The following is a 14053-nucleotide window of genomic DNA, read 5'->3' as shown; positions in this document are numbered from 1 at the left end:
TTCAGTCCGTTTTCATTGTGTGCAGAAGAAGAGGGTTGGTTCGATGCCTGCTGTGAAGGTGAAGTGCTGTTCTGCCATAGCAACTGGTCACTATGTTGTAGGGTGAGCGCAGTGGTGGTGCTCTTGATGACTTCTCTAAATCTGAATGGTATGGCAGTGGCGTCGAGTGTACTGTCAGCAAGTTTGCAGATGACATCAGGCTGCATGGTGCAATTGATACACCGGAGGGATGGAAAACATCCAGAGGTCACTGGAGAAGTGGGCCCATGTGAACCTAATGAGTTTCAACAAGGCCAGAGTGCAGGGTGTTGCACTTGGATTGGGGCAGTTCTAGGTGTTTATACAGACTGGGGGAAGATCTTGTTGAATGTAGTCCTGCAGAGAAGGACTTGGGGGTCCTGGTAGATGAGAAGCTGGATGAGGAGGCCATCTATAATTACATCCTGGGCTGCATTAAGAAAGGGGTGGCCAGCAGGGAGAGGGAGGTGATTGTCCCCTTCTACTTGGCTCTTGTGAGGCCCCAGCTGCAGTACTGCATCCAGGCCTGGATTCCCCAGTACAGGAAGGATGCAGAGCTCTTGGAGCAGGTCCAGAGGAGGGCCACTAAGATGATCAGAGGGCTGGAGCACCTCTCCTATGAAAAAAGGTTGAGGGAACTGGGCTTGTTTAACTTGGAGAAGAAAGACTCTAGGGAGACCTCATTGTGGCCTTCCAGTACTTGAAGGGAGCATAGAAACAGGATGGGGTATGACTTGACAAGTGTGGATAGTGGTAGGACAAGGGTAATGGTCTTAAACTGAGACAGGGGAGGTTTAGTTTAGATACTAGGAGGAAGTTTTTCAGTCAGAGGGTGATGTACTGGCACAGGTTCCCAAGGAGGTTGTGGATGCCCCATCCCTGGAGGCATTCAAGGCCAGGCTGGATGTGGCTCTGGGCAGCCTGGTCTGCTGGTTGGTGACCCTGCACATAGCAGGGGCTGAAACTGGATGATCTTTGAAGTCCTTTTCAATGCAGGCCATTCTGTGAATCATATGTGTGCTTTAGCTGCATGATGGCTTCTTTAGGGAAACCAGGCTGTGGTAGAAGGCAGTTCTTCAACTTGGCTGTATCTGTGTAATCTTTTGAAAGGATTATAAGTTATCTCAGGCTTGGACCAGTTCATGATTTCTCCAGTGAGTAAAAGGACATCAGAGATTGGCGTGACTACAATCCTGACTGACAGAAAATGCATTCTATAAGTCTCTTACAGATCTGGGATAGTAGGATGTGCTGATATCACATTATACTGTCTGGGACAGCTTGGTGTAGTGTTCATTTTGCTATGCAGAGCAGTCAGCTGTTCCAGAGAACAGTCAGATATTTTAATGACTATCATACTTGTCTTGTGACTTCCACATAGAAGTAGAAAGGCCTAAGGGCTCAGTGTTAAGCTGACTAAACAAGCTCTTGAATTGTAGCAGCTAGTGCTGCTGAACATGCTTGCTTAGAGTAGCATGCAAATGTGGAGTTCTGCTTGTGGTCCAGGTGCGTTGGTTTCAGAGGCTGGATTGTAAAGCTCACTTTTTTCTGACGTGGAGCTGAGAAGGGAGGAGGACTTGGATTTTTATCATATGAGCTTCAGGTGGCACCAAAAAAAACCCTACAAAAAGAAGGAAGTGGTAGTGCTGGACTAGTTCCTGGCTCTGCTGGGGCTGGTTTCTGTTCTTGTGACTTCACTCTGATCTCCTTCGGAAGTTTGAGTGGCAGGCTAGGACTTTGTTAAACTGCCTGCTTTCAGTGCTCAGAGGAGGTCAGATTTGAAGAAAAAAAAAACACTTAGTGAACTTAGCCATGTTCAAGGCTCAAGATGAACTCTTATAACAAAACACAACTTCAGAGAGTGTGTTTCATTTCAGTAGTGCTTATCTTGTGTTTCTTTAGTTAAGTACATGAAGCATCTCTACAGACCAGCCTGCTCAGTTGTAATTCCCACAGTTTGTTTGTGGAGAGGCAAAGACAGTGGTGTTCAAGTTGAACGTGCTTTGGTCACTTTGTGATTTATTAAGAGGGAATGGCCTCAAGTTTTACATCTGTATGGCTTGATGTCTGGCATTAGCAGTTGAAAGTTGAAAGCCTTCTTTAGTGACACCTCAGGAGGCTAAATTATTTTTGTCACACAATTTTTCAGCAACGACATTCTGGTCAGAAGATGGCTGCGCTTGACACCCTCTTTAAATACATTGATGAACACCAAGACCTTTATGTTAAGGTAAGTTTTCTTTCATATTTGTGCTGTAGTACAGGCAGCTATGGGATACTGAAAGTTAAAAGGTGGCCAGCTTCAAGCTTGAGTTACACCAGTGTAGTGTGTCCAATAATGAAGTCAGGTAACTGGAAGGAGAGGGGTCAGGCAAAGGGTATGACTGGTTTGAGCAACTCCCAGACAAGAAATATGTGGTGTTCAGCTCTCACTGATCTCACTTGATAAAGAGCAAAGATGGTCTGATAGATACTAGTTGGTTCTGCTTGCTTGAGGAAAAGCAACCAGAGGCATAATGTGCACAAAATACCATAGCCTTAAGTCTGCCTTTATTTGCAGACTGTGCTAGGCTGGCAGTGGGGTGTAACTGTAGGAAAGTGAGATTTTTAGAGAGGTTTTGAGTGTGATATCAGTATTCTGTTGTGCAGATAATGGAGCTGTTGTGCAGATAATGGAGCTGATTTGCCTCAAGTTTAAGTTTTACTGATATTTCAGTCAATTTTAGTGTTAACAGTGCCTTCCATCCAATGCATGGTGAAAACTGTAGTTTTTCTGTCTTTCTGCAGCGGCTGGCTGAGTGGGTGGCAATCCAGAGTGTGTCAGCATGGCCAGAGAAGAGGGCTGAAATCAAACATATGATGCAAGTTGCTGCAGAGGATATTGAGAGACTTGGAGGCACAGCTCAACTTATGGATATTGGGACACAAAAGGTATGTGAGCATCTGTCTTCTCAGTAGAGTTCTTAAGCTGGTAAGATGTCTGCATGCAGAAGTGCTAGTTTCTGTAATTCCAGTGAGAAAGGTGCTCATACACTTCATACACTTCAAAGAATCACTTAATGTTATTTACTAGGGCTACAGTTATAATGAAAGAGTAGTATAGATAATCTTATATCCTTTTAGATGCTGGGAATACAAACTGTGCAGCATCTAGCAGGTATCCCATTGGCATGTAGCATGCTGTTTGGACCCTATTTGTGAGGGTGTTCCATTTTGCTTATTTAAACTATGTGAAAATTTCTGAAAAACCACTTGATTTCATTGTCAGACAAAAGGGATGTTCACATGAGAACTTGCTGTGATTTCTGATAAAGACAAGGACATGGAGGTGCTGTAATCACCTATAGCAAGTGGGATCTGCCTACAAGTTGCAGTCTGCTGGCCAGATTTATCTTGCAGCCAAGTGATATGCACAATGCAATGTCTGCCTGAAGGCTGAGCTGCACAGGGCTGGGGATACTTGGGCTTTTAGATGGGTTACTAATTCCTTGGTGTATGAGTATCTTCTGGACTAGATCACTACAGGAGCCTTGTGAGTTGTGACCTAGAAAAGCAACAGTCTCATGAGACATGGAGTAAAGTCCTTCTGCAGTCTTAAGCTTCATGTTAAGACCTTTATTATGAAAAGTCTTGGGGTCCATATCAGTTAAGCATATTGTTACATGTTGGGCTGTGTGTTAAATCTTTTTAAATACTGATTGAACATGAAGAGAGCATCTGCAAAGAAAAATGTGATTTTTAACAACAGGCAGGTTTTGTCCCTTGGGCCCATAGACTGTAAAGATGATACTGATTGAAGTTTCAGGTCTTCTGAAAGTCTTCTAAATAATAATTCTTTCAGAAGGGTATTACACTTATTAAAATATTGCTCTCATCACTTGCCACATAGAGATGGATGCTTGAGAATGAACATATTCCTAACTTTCAGCTGTCTGGATTGCTTTTTCACATGAGAAATGTGTGTGATGCTGAGAATAATTTCATCCTAGAGAACAATCCAGTTGATCTGCTCCTTTGAAGTTCCCAGTCACTCTGTTACGCAGAATGAGTCCCATGCTGAAGTTTTTAGATGAGCACTGTGATAGTGGCATTCAAAATGGAGTTGTACTGCAGCATCTGAATTTCAGAAGATGGTTATTGTAATTGGTACTAATGTCTGAAGGGTGAAATCTATGCCTACCAGAGGATTCTCTGAGCAGTTCTTGCTTCTGGCAACTTGAATACACTTATTTGTAGCACTGCAGATTCCAGCAAGACAGCATGTGACTTCTTGCCTCATCTTGAGGGGAAGAATTAACTCAGTTAACTTCAATTAACTCACTGAGACAAACTTGCTCTGTTCGTTAGTGTTACTTTCTTGGGAGGTAAGAGCTATTGCTTCTACAGCAATGAAGAACAGTGTAAAGCAATTGGCCAAGTTGCCTGACCCAACTGAAGTTTACTGCTGTACAGCAATTTGTACTAGTTACTGTAACTTCTTGCAATATTGTTTTAATCTCTTAAAGCTGCTATTGGCCAGGGACTTTGCAGCCAGCTGATAAAAATCTGAACTTAGAGCCCAGAAGTGATATCTGATGCTGCTTTTGATCTGCTGAACAGTTTCTAGGCATATGTTCACCAATATGGACGTAAGTGCGGACTGAGAATAGCATGTGGTAATTGCTTATGGGTTACTCCAAGGAACTAGGCTAAATTTAGCTTTATCAGCACTGCTCTGCCATTCACTTAAAAGTGTAGGCTAGTATGGAGAAATAGCCTTAAAGAAAGACCTTATGTGAGCATAGGCATGTTTTACTTGGTGATTTCAGTGTCAGGAAATCACTGTCATGAGATCTGTACTCTGGACAGGATGAAAGTGCAATGACAAGCAGTGCAGAATACTCTGAATGGAGTTCAGTACTGATGCTGAGGTAAGCATTAGATATGGCAGTTTGGCATGCAGATAGCTTGCTCTGCTAAAATCTAATGTAGGAGTGTTTAACATTTCTGAGCTTGGAAACACTTTGACTCTTTCTCAGACTTGTAAGGAATTCTTTTCTGACCTGATTCTGTGATGCTTTCACAGACACATTCTGCTTCTTGCAGTCAGGTTAAGTAGCTTAGTTTTGTTTCTCTGTCTGTAGAGGTTATGAGATTAGAGGTGTAGTATTAAAGTCATTCATTTATGTGATGTAATTGTGTCACTGAAATTCTATATTGTGTTTAAAAAAAAAAAACTCCTGCCACCTTTTTTAGCTGCCTGATGGATCAGAGATCCCTCTACCTCCAATTATTCTGGGAAAGCTTGGCTCAGATCCACACAAAAAGACTGTGTGTGTGTATGGGCACCTAGATGTTCAGCCAGCAGCACTGGAAGACGGCTGGGACAGTGAACCCTTTACACTGGTAGAAAGAGATGGTAAGAGCACTGACTTCAGAAATGGAGCTTTTATTTATCTGGTATTCCTTAATTATTCTAGAGTCATACCCTTAATAGGAAGGGAGAACACTTAATGTAACTGAAAAGATGCAGGGGAAAGTAGTAGACAACAGAGATATAAAATTTCAGCTGCTCTTAGTTTTTCTGGTTTTTAAGTTGTACCTACATGCTCTCCTCTGTAACTACAATGAAGTTATAACTGTTGCCCTCAATGGTTAAAAACAAAACAACTTGTCAGAAACCTTCTGTGTGCTAGTTTTGTACCTTTCAGAACTTGCAGCCTGACAGGTCATGCCAGACTGAGATTTTGAACCACTGCAGGGGGCAGTATCTCAACACTACTTCTGTACTTCTGGAGAGAGAGGAGCGATACAGCAACCTGCATGGTTTGCTTTGTGTACTGTGCTCCAGTGAGTACACAAGCTTTTTGAGAGAGCCAGTACCCAGAGAAGAGTTCATCTCCAGTAATGGGGGTGAAAAAAATCATGCAGTAAGTTATGTTTAAACAACATGTTTCCTGTAGCCAAGCGGAAAGTAAAACCTGAAAAAAAAATTTCTTGTATTGCATAAGCATTAATCATTGCCAAGAAGTGTTTGTGGTAACTGGTATTTATAGCAGGGCACTAGGTCATAGGTAGCAGAATCAAAATTAAAAGATTAGATTGTTATCCCATAGTAAAAGCTAGACTTGCCTCAGGCAGTGGCTTATCTCTGTGCAGCCTGGCAGTGTAGGTGTTGTATTCCCCAATGGCTCCTTACCTTGCAGCCTCTGGTATGGTCTGGTGCTGTGGTTTTACAGCTTAGGGGTTGTAGCCAGTACTTAGGAGTGTTGCAACAATATCTGCCTCTGATCCCACTGCTGCTTCCTGGGACTTTCTATTGCCAGTAGAACTTCTCTGACTAGTTTTCTGGTATTCAGGAAACTGGTCGCTATTGAAGTCTTATTCTTCAAATAAAGAATTATTGAATCAATGCTGGTTAAGTTTCTATTAAAAGGAGATGGATTGTTTCTATGTTTACTGATGTAATTGTAGAAAATGGTATTAATGGAAAGGGTATGGAAATGAATTAGTCCAAGGCAGTTGCATCTCTTCTAGGTTTTTTTGTTCTACCCAGGTAGTAGCTCATGGAAGAGGTGGGGTAGCTCTGAAGGTGAATTAACTACTGCAGTACCTACCCCACTGCATGAGTGTATGAAGTAGGATAATAAAACTGCTATTTCAGAAGGATCTCATAGGAAAGTTAGTGTAAGTGGCACTAAAAGGCTTATCCAGAAAGATATTTTCTTCTACAATTAAGAGATGACAAACTTCATTCTAATTTTCTCTGTTCTGGTTAATTTTCCTGATTTCTGCAGGAAAGCTGTATGGGAGAGGATCAACAGATGACAAAGGTCCAGTGCTTGCCTGGCTGAATGCCTTGGAGGCTTATCAGAAAACTAATCAGGTGTGTGCCCAGTATGTATTCTGTTGTTTTTGCATACAGCTGAGTCTAGCAATAAATGTTAGCCAAGCCACAAGCCTTTCTGAGACCTGTTTGTTCAGCTGATTGAAGGAATGATGCAACAGTTCTGTAAATTTCCTAACTTCCTGGTAGAACTGAATTGACTTGCTGACCAGTTGGTTTTGTAGATGGCTTGGGTTGCACTTAAAAACATTTTTGCTTTAAAGAAATACGTAGGAAGGAAAATATATATGAAGTCATCTGGAGTAGGAGTAATAATTGACTTGCATGAAGGCATGTCAAATTAGCCTGGCCTTCAGCAAAGCTTAATGTCTCACTGCCACTGAATTCTAAGAAAAGATTAACATGGTATCACGAACTTGGGAGCTTTCCTGTTTCTGTGAAAGAAAAAGTGCAATCAGAAATAAAGTAGTTATCTTGAGCTATCTTGTAAGACTGATTATTACTGGGAAATGAGCTAGCAATTCTCTAGTGCTTCTAGAATATGGTAGGCTGCTCAGACAAGGTAGCTCTGACTTGTCCTGTAGCAGGCAATTTTTACGCTTAACTAATTTTTCTAGTCCTGTGATTTACCTCTGGCAGCTGTTCTGTTGCTTTTCCACAGTTAAGAGGATTAGGAACCAGTTGGTCTAGTGCTTAGTTAAAACTTTGATGAAGAGTTTGGATTCCATCAAATGAAAGGTAGCACAAGTGCCTTTGATTTAAGTGCATCTGTACTTTGTAAAACAGACTTTGAATATAATTAATGTATTCAGCCTCTGTAGATCTAAGCTACCCTTGTACTTTTTAGTTATGTGATAGATGTAAAATTACTGGTCACTGAAGGAATTGAATGTTTTCCTATACTTAATCTGTTCTTGTTCATTTTCAAAGGAATTTCCAGTAAATATTAAGTTCTGCCTAGAGGGTATGGAGGAATCAGGGTCAGAAGGCCTTGATGAACTGATTTTTGCTCAGCGTGATGCTTTCTTCAAAGATGTGGATTACATTTGCATTTCTGACAACTACTGGCTAGGCAAGAATAAACCTTGTATCACCTATGGCTTGAGGGGTATTTGCTACTACTTCATAGAGGTAAGTTCTGAAATACATGGCCAGGCTAGTACTATTGAGCTAAATTTTCTATTAGAAAATCCAGGTTTTTCAAGCCAATAGGTTTTCTTCAGAAATGATAGGACTGACTGGGTAGATAGAACAGGTTCTACCATAATCATCTGAATAATCTGAATACTTCCTTTTAGTATCCTATATGATATTTGGACAGAAGGGTTAACTTTAAGCTATTCAAGAGCTTCACTGGAAGGTTATCTCATGGCATGTATCTTCATCCAGATACTTCTGTGAGTAAAGAAGTCGCCTCTGAAGTCTCCAGGATTGGGACAGTCAGTAGTAGGAGCTTGCATAGGAGCTTCCTATTGCACTGACAAAGCAATAGGAAGCATATCTGCTCAAATGCACTACAACTGAATGGTCAGCTTTCAAAAACAGATGCATTCTCAAAATATATGCAACAAAAATCTAGGATAGAAATCTATGCAATTTTCATTGTTTTGATGTTAAAATTAACCTGAATCTCATAATTCATCTCTAACCAGGTAGAATGCAGTGACAAAGATCTTCACTCTGGAGTTTATGGTGGTTCAATACATGAGGCCATGACGGATCTCATTGCTTTAATGGGTAAGAAAAAGCAAATTTCAGTGAATGCATCTAAAGTGGGAGGAAGCCCCATTAAAACAGGGAGGCATTCCTAAGCACTGGTTACACTCCATTTGTTATGGAGAGCCGATGGAGCTGTGCTTACCAGGATAAGTGTAAAATAAAGTGATATCTTAGATACAGAAACAGTGAGGAAGGTCTATCCAAGCTTCTCTTAAAACCTTGTACATTTCTGTGCTAGTTTAATCAGCTCTTCCCTGCAAACTCTTCTGTGGATGCTATATTGAGCTCCTTGAGCAGTCCTGTCTTCAAACAGCCAGCTAAACACATAGCAGTAGGTTTATGTCTAGGTGCAAGAACGTACAGGTTTTTGGATAGCTGCAAAATCCATCAGTGCCCTTTATGTTTTGTGAAAAAGACCCTGGGAGGTGGAGAGCAGTTTCATTACACTTACAGATATTTTCAGAAGACTGACTGCTACTTCCCACAGAAACTGTTCCCCCATAATGGCATTTATTTCTTCTGGTTAAATCCTGATCTGAAGTGCTTTCTGTTTACAGGTTCTCTCATAGACAAGAAAGGGAAAATCCTCATTCCAGGCATTAATGAAGCAGTGGCATCTGTTACTGATGAGGAGCTGGCCATTTATGAGAAAATTGATTTTGACCTAGAAGAATATGCGAAAGATGTAGGAGCAACAAAACTATTGCATGATACAAAGGTATACTGTACTCCTGCATGCCCTGGTTAGCTTGTAAGTTCAGACAAACTGTACAGTTCATTGCATACTTAATACTAGCAGTTCCTCTACAAAGCATGCACTTGGAAACTTAGTCTAGGTTATCCTGTATTTAAAGCAAGCAGGCTAGGCAATATGAAGGCTGCTCCTAAGTTGTTCCTTACTCACGTGTAAATAGCATTTTCAAACTTGTATGGAACTTTCCTATCTAATGCTGTCCTCTTAAAGCTAGATAAGAACAGTTAGCACAAGAGAAATGTTTCCTGAAGTCAAATGCTATGTCTGCACTAAGCATCTGACTTAATGAATCTTTGTAGGAAGTTCAGTGGGTTATCTGAAACTGAGTTTCTTATGTAGTTGAATCTTCTCATTAGGTAAGAAAACAGTTTAACTGTGATCTTAAGGTTGACATGCAGAACATCTTCCTAGTCTTAGCAAGCAAGGACCTTTCTGTCGGCTGCTGAAATCTTTGGCCAGGCTCAAGTTCAGTATATGCACGTCTTTTTGTTTCTCAAATCTTCATCCCATGAGTTCTCTAAATGAATGCCAGAAAATACAAGGTACAAGTAGTGTATACTAATGTTTAAAATCTGAACTATAGATGTAAATCTATCATAACATGCTGAAGGAAGTGTTGTAAAAGACAAGTTTACACATGCAGGTCTGTCTTTTCTCCTGGTAGTATCAGGAGAGGACTTCAGACTGAACTGAAGTAGCTGTAAGTAACAATTTTATATGCTCAGTGTTGTTTCTACATGCAGGAGTTTATACCAACTGAGAGCACACAGACTTTGTTTAGTCTTTCTCTATAAAGTAATGGATGAAATATAACTTGTATATAAGGAGTTGGCATGGTGCCCTTCACTTAAGGTACTAAAACTGTTCTGTCTTAGCTAGACTGAAATCCTGGTGTAATTCATGGAGAGAATTCAAAGTTAATGTGCGCAAGGAATGTTTTGAGGCTAAAGGGAGATGAGAAGGCTTGTAAATCTCCAGGTGAGGAACTGCATGCTCGAAAGTTTTGGGAAGTGATAGTTCTGCTCAAGAATAGAGGCAGGCTGTACCTGGCATTAAAGCCCACAAAATTAAGTCTCCCTAACCTCTGCAGTGTAATTCAGCTTTGAGTTACTGTAGTTGTCTGCCCAGGACACAAATGTGTTGAATTCACAGTGTCCAGTGTACTGAACTGTGTCCAAGGCAACAAGGAGGAAATGTGTATCTGAAATGGCCTTGTGATGGTAGGTAGTAGTGCTCATGTCAGTGACCTTGGAGTTCAGTCAGTTTAATACAGCTGGTACTGTCAACAGCTAAAGGAGGAGCATGTTGTGTGCCTCAGTTGGCAGCAGTGAGGCTTTTATGAAGTTTCTGATCTTTGTTAGTGTGTGACTCGGTATTGAAGACATGTGCCTGACTTAATGCTGTGGGGACCAGAACTTACAGTGTGCTTCTTATCGTACTTGAGCATCTTTATAAATGTATTTGTATTCTTTTCAGAAGCAGAATGGGCATGTCCAGTAAGTTCTGCAGAACTAGGAGAAAGCCAAACTAGAGTTGCTGAAAAATCTCTGTAGTTGCTGAAAGCCATCTCTTCTATTTAAATGTGCTTAACAGAATTGTTGGTTTCTGTTTGCAATTGAGTGGTCTTGGTTGAGGTGCACTTCTCCATGTCAGAGAGCAAAGCACTGTTCTTTGCAAGTCTTTAATAGAGCTCCCCCAAGTCAATCTCATCATCTGTCAAAATTTGATGTGACCTTACATTTATTCCTTTGCTTCTACAGAGAGATATCCTTATGCATAGATGGAGATATCCTTCCTTGTCTCTCCATGGAATTGAAGGAGCCTTCTCAGCCTCTGGAGCCAAGACTGTGATTCCTAGGAAAGTGATTGGCAAGTTCTCAATCAGACTTGTGCCAAACATGACTCCTGAAGAGGTCACCAACCATGTATGTTGAGATGGATTAATGATCTCTAAAAGCCTCTCAGCTTCTTTTCTCTGTATCTGGGAGGAAAAATGTTTTTGGTTTCTGAAACAGTTCTGTTTTCTTTGCTACGGTCTTTCCTGTCTGCCCCTCAGCTCAGGTATTTGAGGGAATGAGTGTAGTACCACACTAAACTGTTGTGGCCTTGGTCTCTGCTTTCTCTCAGCTAACTTGAAGATGCAGTTGAGAACTGAATGCTGATTGAACTGTGGGGCACTTGAGCTACCACAAGAGTCTATTCAAAAGTGTAAGAGTTTAGCATAATGACTGTTTTACAGTAGTGCTTTTACTTGCCTGATGGAGATATTCTGACTGCAGAGTTACATAGTAATATGAGATAATAGTAATATGAAAGCTATTGCTGCATGCAGTTGTGACCTGCGAGTCTCCAGGATGCTTTTAGTATACTGTCTTCACCAGTGTTCATACATGTAACAGTAAAACAAGGCTACTTGACTTTTTTTTTTTCCTATAGGTTAAAGATTACCTGAGCAAACAGTTTGCGAAGCTGCAGAGCCCTAACAAATTCAAGGTATACTTAGGCCATGGTGGAAAACCCTGGGTGTCAGACTTTGATCATCCACACTACATGGCTGGCAGAAGGGCCATGAAGACAGGTCAGTGGGTTTTCCACTTGTATTGAGAAGTATTCTTGTTTCAGCATCTCAAGAAATACTGTGGAGGTCATGTTTGTGGAATATTTGTGGTATCTTACTTGGGTGATACATTTGACTTGCTGAGTAAGAAAGCATCTCGTGCCATCCTTAATTTTGAAGTATAGGATGGAGGAAAAGTTACTATCAAGCTCATTCCAATACATGGAACAAGTCTGGCATGGTGTTGCTCGTAGATAAGGATGCAAATGTCAGTAGTTCAGATAATTTACATTATCAAAGCCCTCAAAGCTTATGCATTCTGGCATCCTTAGCTGTAGGTAGGATAACAAGGGTAAACCTGATTTCTGTTGAAGTTCATAAACCATATGAAATTGACAGTACTCCAGCACTATATCTGGGGTGAAACTCCACAGTTCTGTTACTTGTGCAGTCTATCAGAGAAGCTTTAGAAAAGGTACAGTTTCAAACTGACTAGAGTATCACTTTGTTCTAGTTTTTGGAGTTGAACCAGATCTGACAAGGGAGGGAGGAAGCATTCCTGTTACCCTCACTTTCCAAGAAGCAACAGGCAAGAATGTCATGCTGCTTCCTGTTGGAGCTGCAGATGATGGTGCCCACTCTCAAAATGAGAAACTGAATAGGTAAGAATATTCATCCCTGTGCCAGACTGAGTTGTGCCTGTGGGTCTTTTTGTGTATAATGAAAATAACTAAGGTAAATCAAGCGCTTCAAGTGTTGGGAAGACATCCTTAGTGGAGGATGGCTGAGTGGGTGGCTGTGCTAACTGGTCTGTAGCTGAATCGTTAAGTCCTTACTGCTTCTGGCTGTGCATACTTGCAACAAGTAACTTCTCATAGTTCAGCCCAGGGCTGGGCTGCTCTGTCTTACCTCATGGGTGACATTTCTGTCTTGCCAAGGGAAATGCAAGCAGGTTGGGAATAGTCTGTTTCCTGCCACAGTTTTGCTTATAGCATCTGTTGTTGACAGGGGGCTAATGCTGCAGCATGCACAACTGCTAGGAAAGCAGCTCAAACTACAGTAGTGCTGATGGAAGCTGTCTTTACAGGTACAACTACATTCAGGGAGTGAAGATGCTTGGTGCATACCTCTATGAAGTTTCACAACTGAAGAACTAAGACACCTTACCTTCTGGCTTGTGATTCAGAAGTCTGACTTTTCTTAGGAAACAGCATCTATTAATTCTTACGTGGCTCCCCTTTTCCACCAACACTCCACAACTTTGGAGAAGAGGGAAGCATGCCGTTCTACTTAAGAAACAAACATTGTAAACAAAAAATCTTCAAATGCTTCAAATGACAGACTATTTCCTATTTGTCCAGTAGTCCTGAAAGGCATCTTTCTTCTCTGTATCACTTCAAAGTTCTGGCTTGCTATACTCATCTACTTTTCCTGTAATGCAGGAGGAACTGGGTGCTCTCAACTGTTTCAGCAGCCACATTAGCTGCAGAACTGTTGGCCAGGTTTAAGGTACTTTTTCCAAGACTTCAAAGATATATGTTCTGGAAGTAGTCACAGTGACAGATTAGGGGCTATACTGGAGTGTGCTCAAGCTGTAGCATGGCATCTGTCTTCCTAAAGGATTTGGAAGAGTAGTTTGTCTTATGGTTTATACCTGCCTGCAGGTTTCAATTCTCACTGCAGTAGGTTGTAACAAAATTCACTGTGATAATGACTACTGGTCATCTTTGTAAAGCTGCCTTTGTACTCCCTAAAAAGGACAATAAATAATCATGCTCTAGTATTTGGCTCTGTTTCTGAGGGTAAAGTTATGACTTGGGAGGAATGTTTCTGTGACTATTGAGGCAGATGGATACAGACTGTGCTTGCTGGGAGACAATGTTATTGCTGAGTACTTTTAAGTTCTATAGCAGCTAGCTGATGTGAAGCTCATGTTGCAGAATCTTATCCATCTGAGAGAAAACAGGATGTTTCTTTTTGGCTCTATGAGCCAGGACATTGCACTCACACAAGTGATAGTGAAAGTGAGTGGGTGAAATCTATAAGCAGATTTGGGAGAGAAGCATCACTCATTACAATTACTAACACTGAGCTTCAAAGTATCTTTTGGAAACACTCAGTTCCAGCACTTTCTGAAGTTAAGTTTAAAAAAAAAAATCTCTTAAGGGTTTGCTAATCT

The 14053-nt window shown here is 41.1% G+C and overlaps 1 protein-coding gene across 1 annotated transcript; it reads left to right on the top strand.

Annotated features, from left to right (window-relative positions):
• Positions 1-2167: 2167 nt before the first annotated feature.
• On the top strand, positions 2168-13657 carry LOC128091192 (cytosolic non-specific dipeptidase). Its single transcript, XM_052704209.1, has 11 exons — positions 2168-2248; positions 2806-2949; positions 5254-5416; positions 6795-6883; positions 7775-7975; positions 8497-8581; positions 9121-9281; positions 11078-11242; positions 11754-11895; positions 12389-12536; positions 12962-13657. Exons 1-11 carry the CDS (start codon positions 2189-2191, stop codon positions 13029-13031), a joined length of 1428 nt encoding a protein of 475 aa, XP_052560169.1. The 5' UTR covers positions 2168-2188; the 3' UTR covers positions 13032-13657.
• Positions 13658-14053: the final 396 nt, after the last annotated feature.

The sequence above is a fragment of the Tympanuchus pallidicinctus genome, unplaced genomic scaffold, assembly GCF_026119805.1.
Source record: "Tympanuchus pallidicinctus isolate F22 unplaced genomic scaffold, pur_lepc_1.0 scaffold5, whole genome shotgun sequence".
NCBI lineage: Eukaryota > Metazoa > Chordata > Aves > Galliformes > Phasianidae > Tympanuchus > Tympanuchus pallidicinctus.
This window is presented reverse-complemented; position numbering and strand designations above follow the sequence as displayed.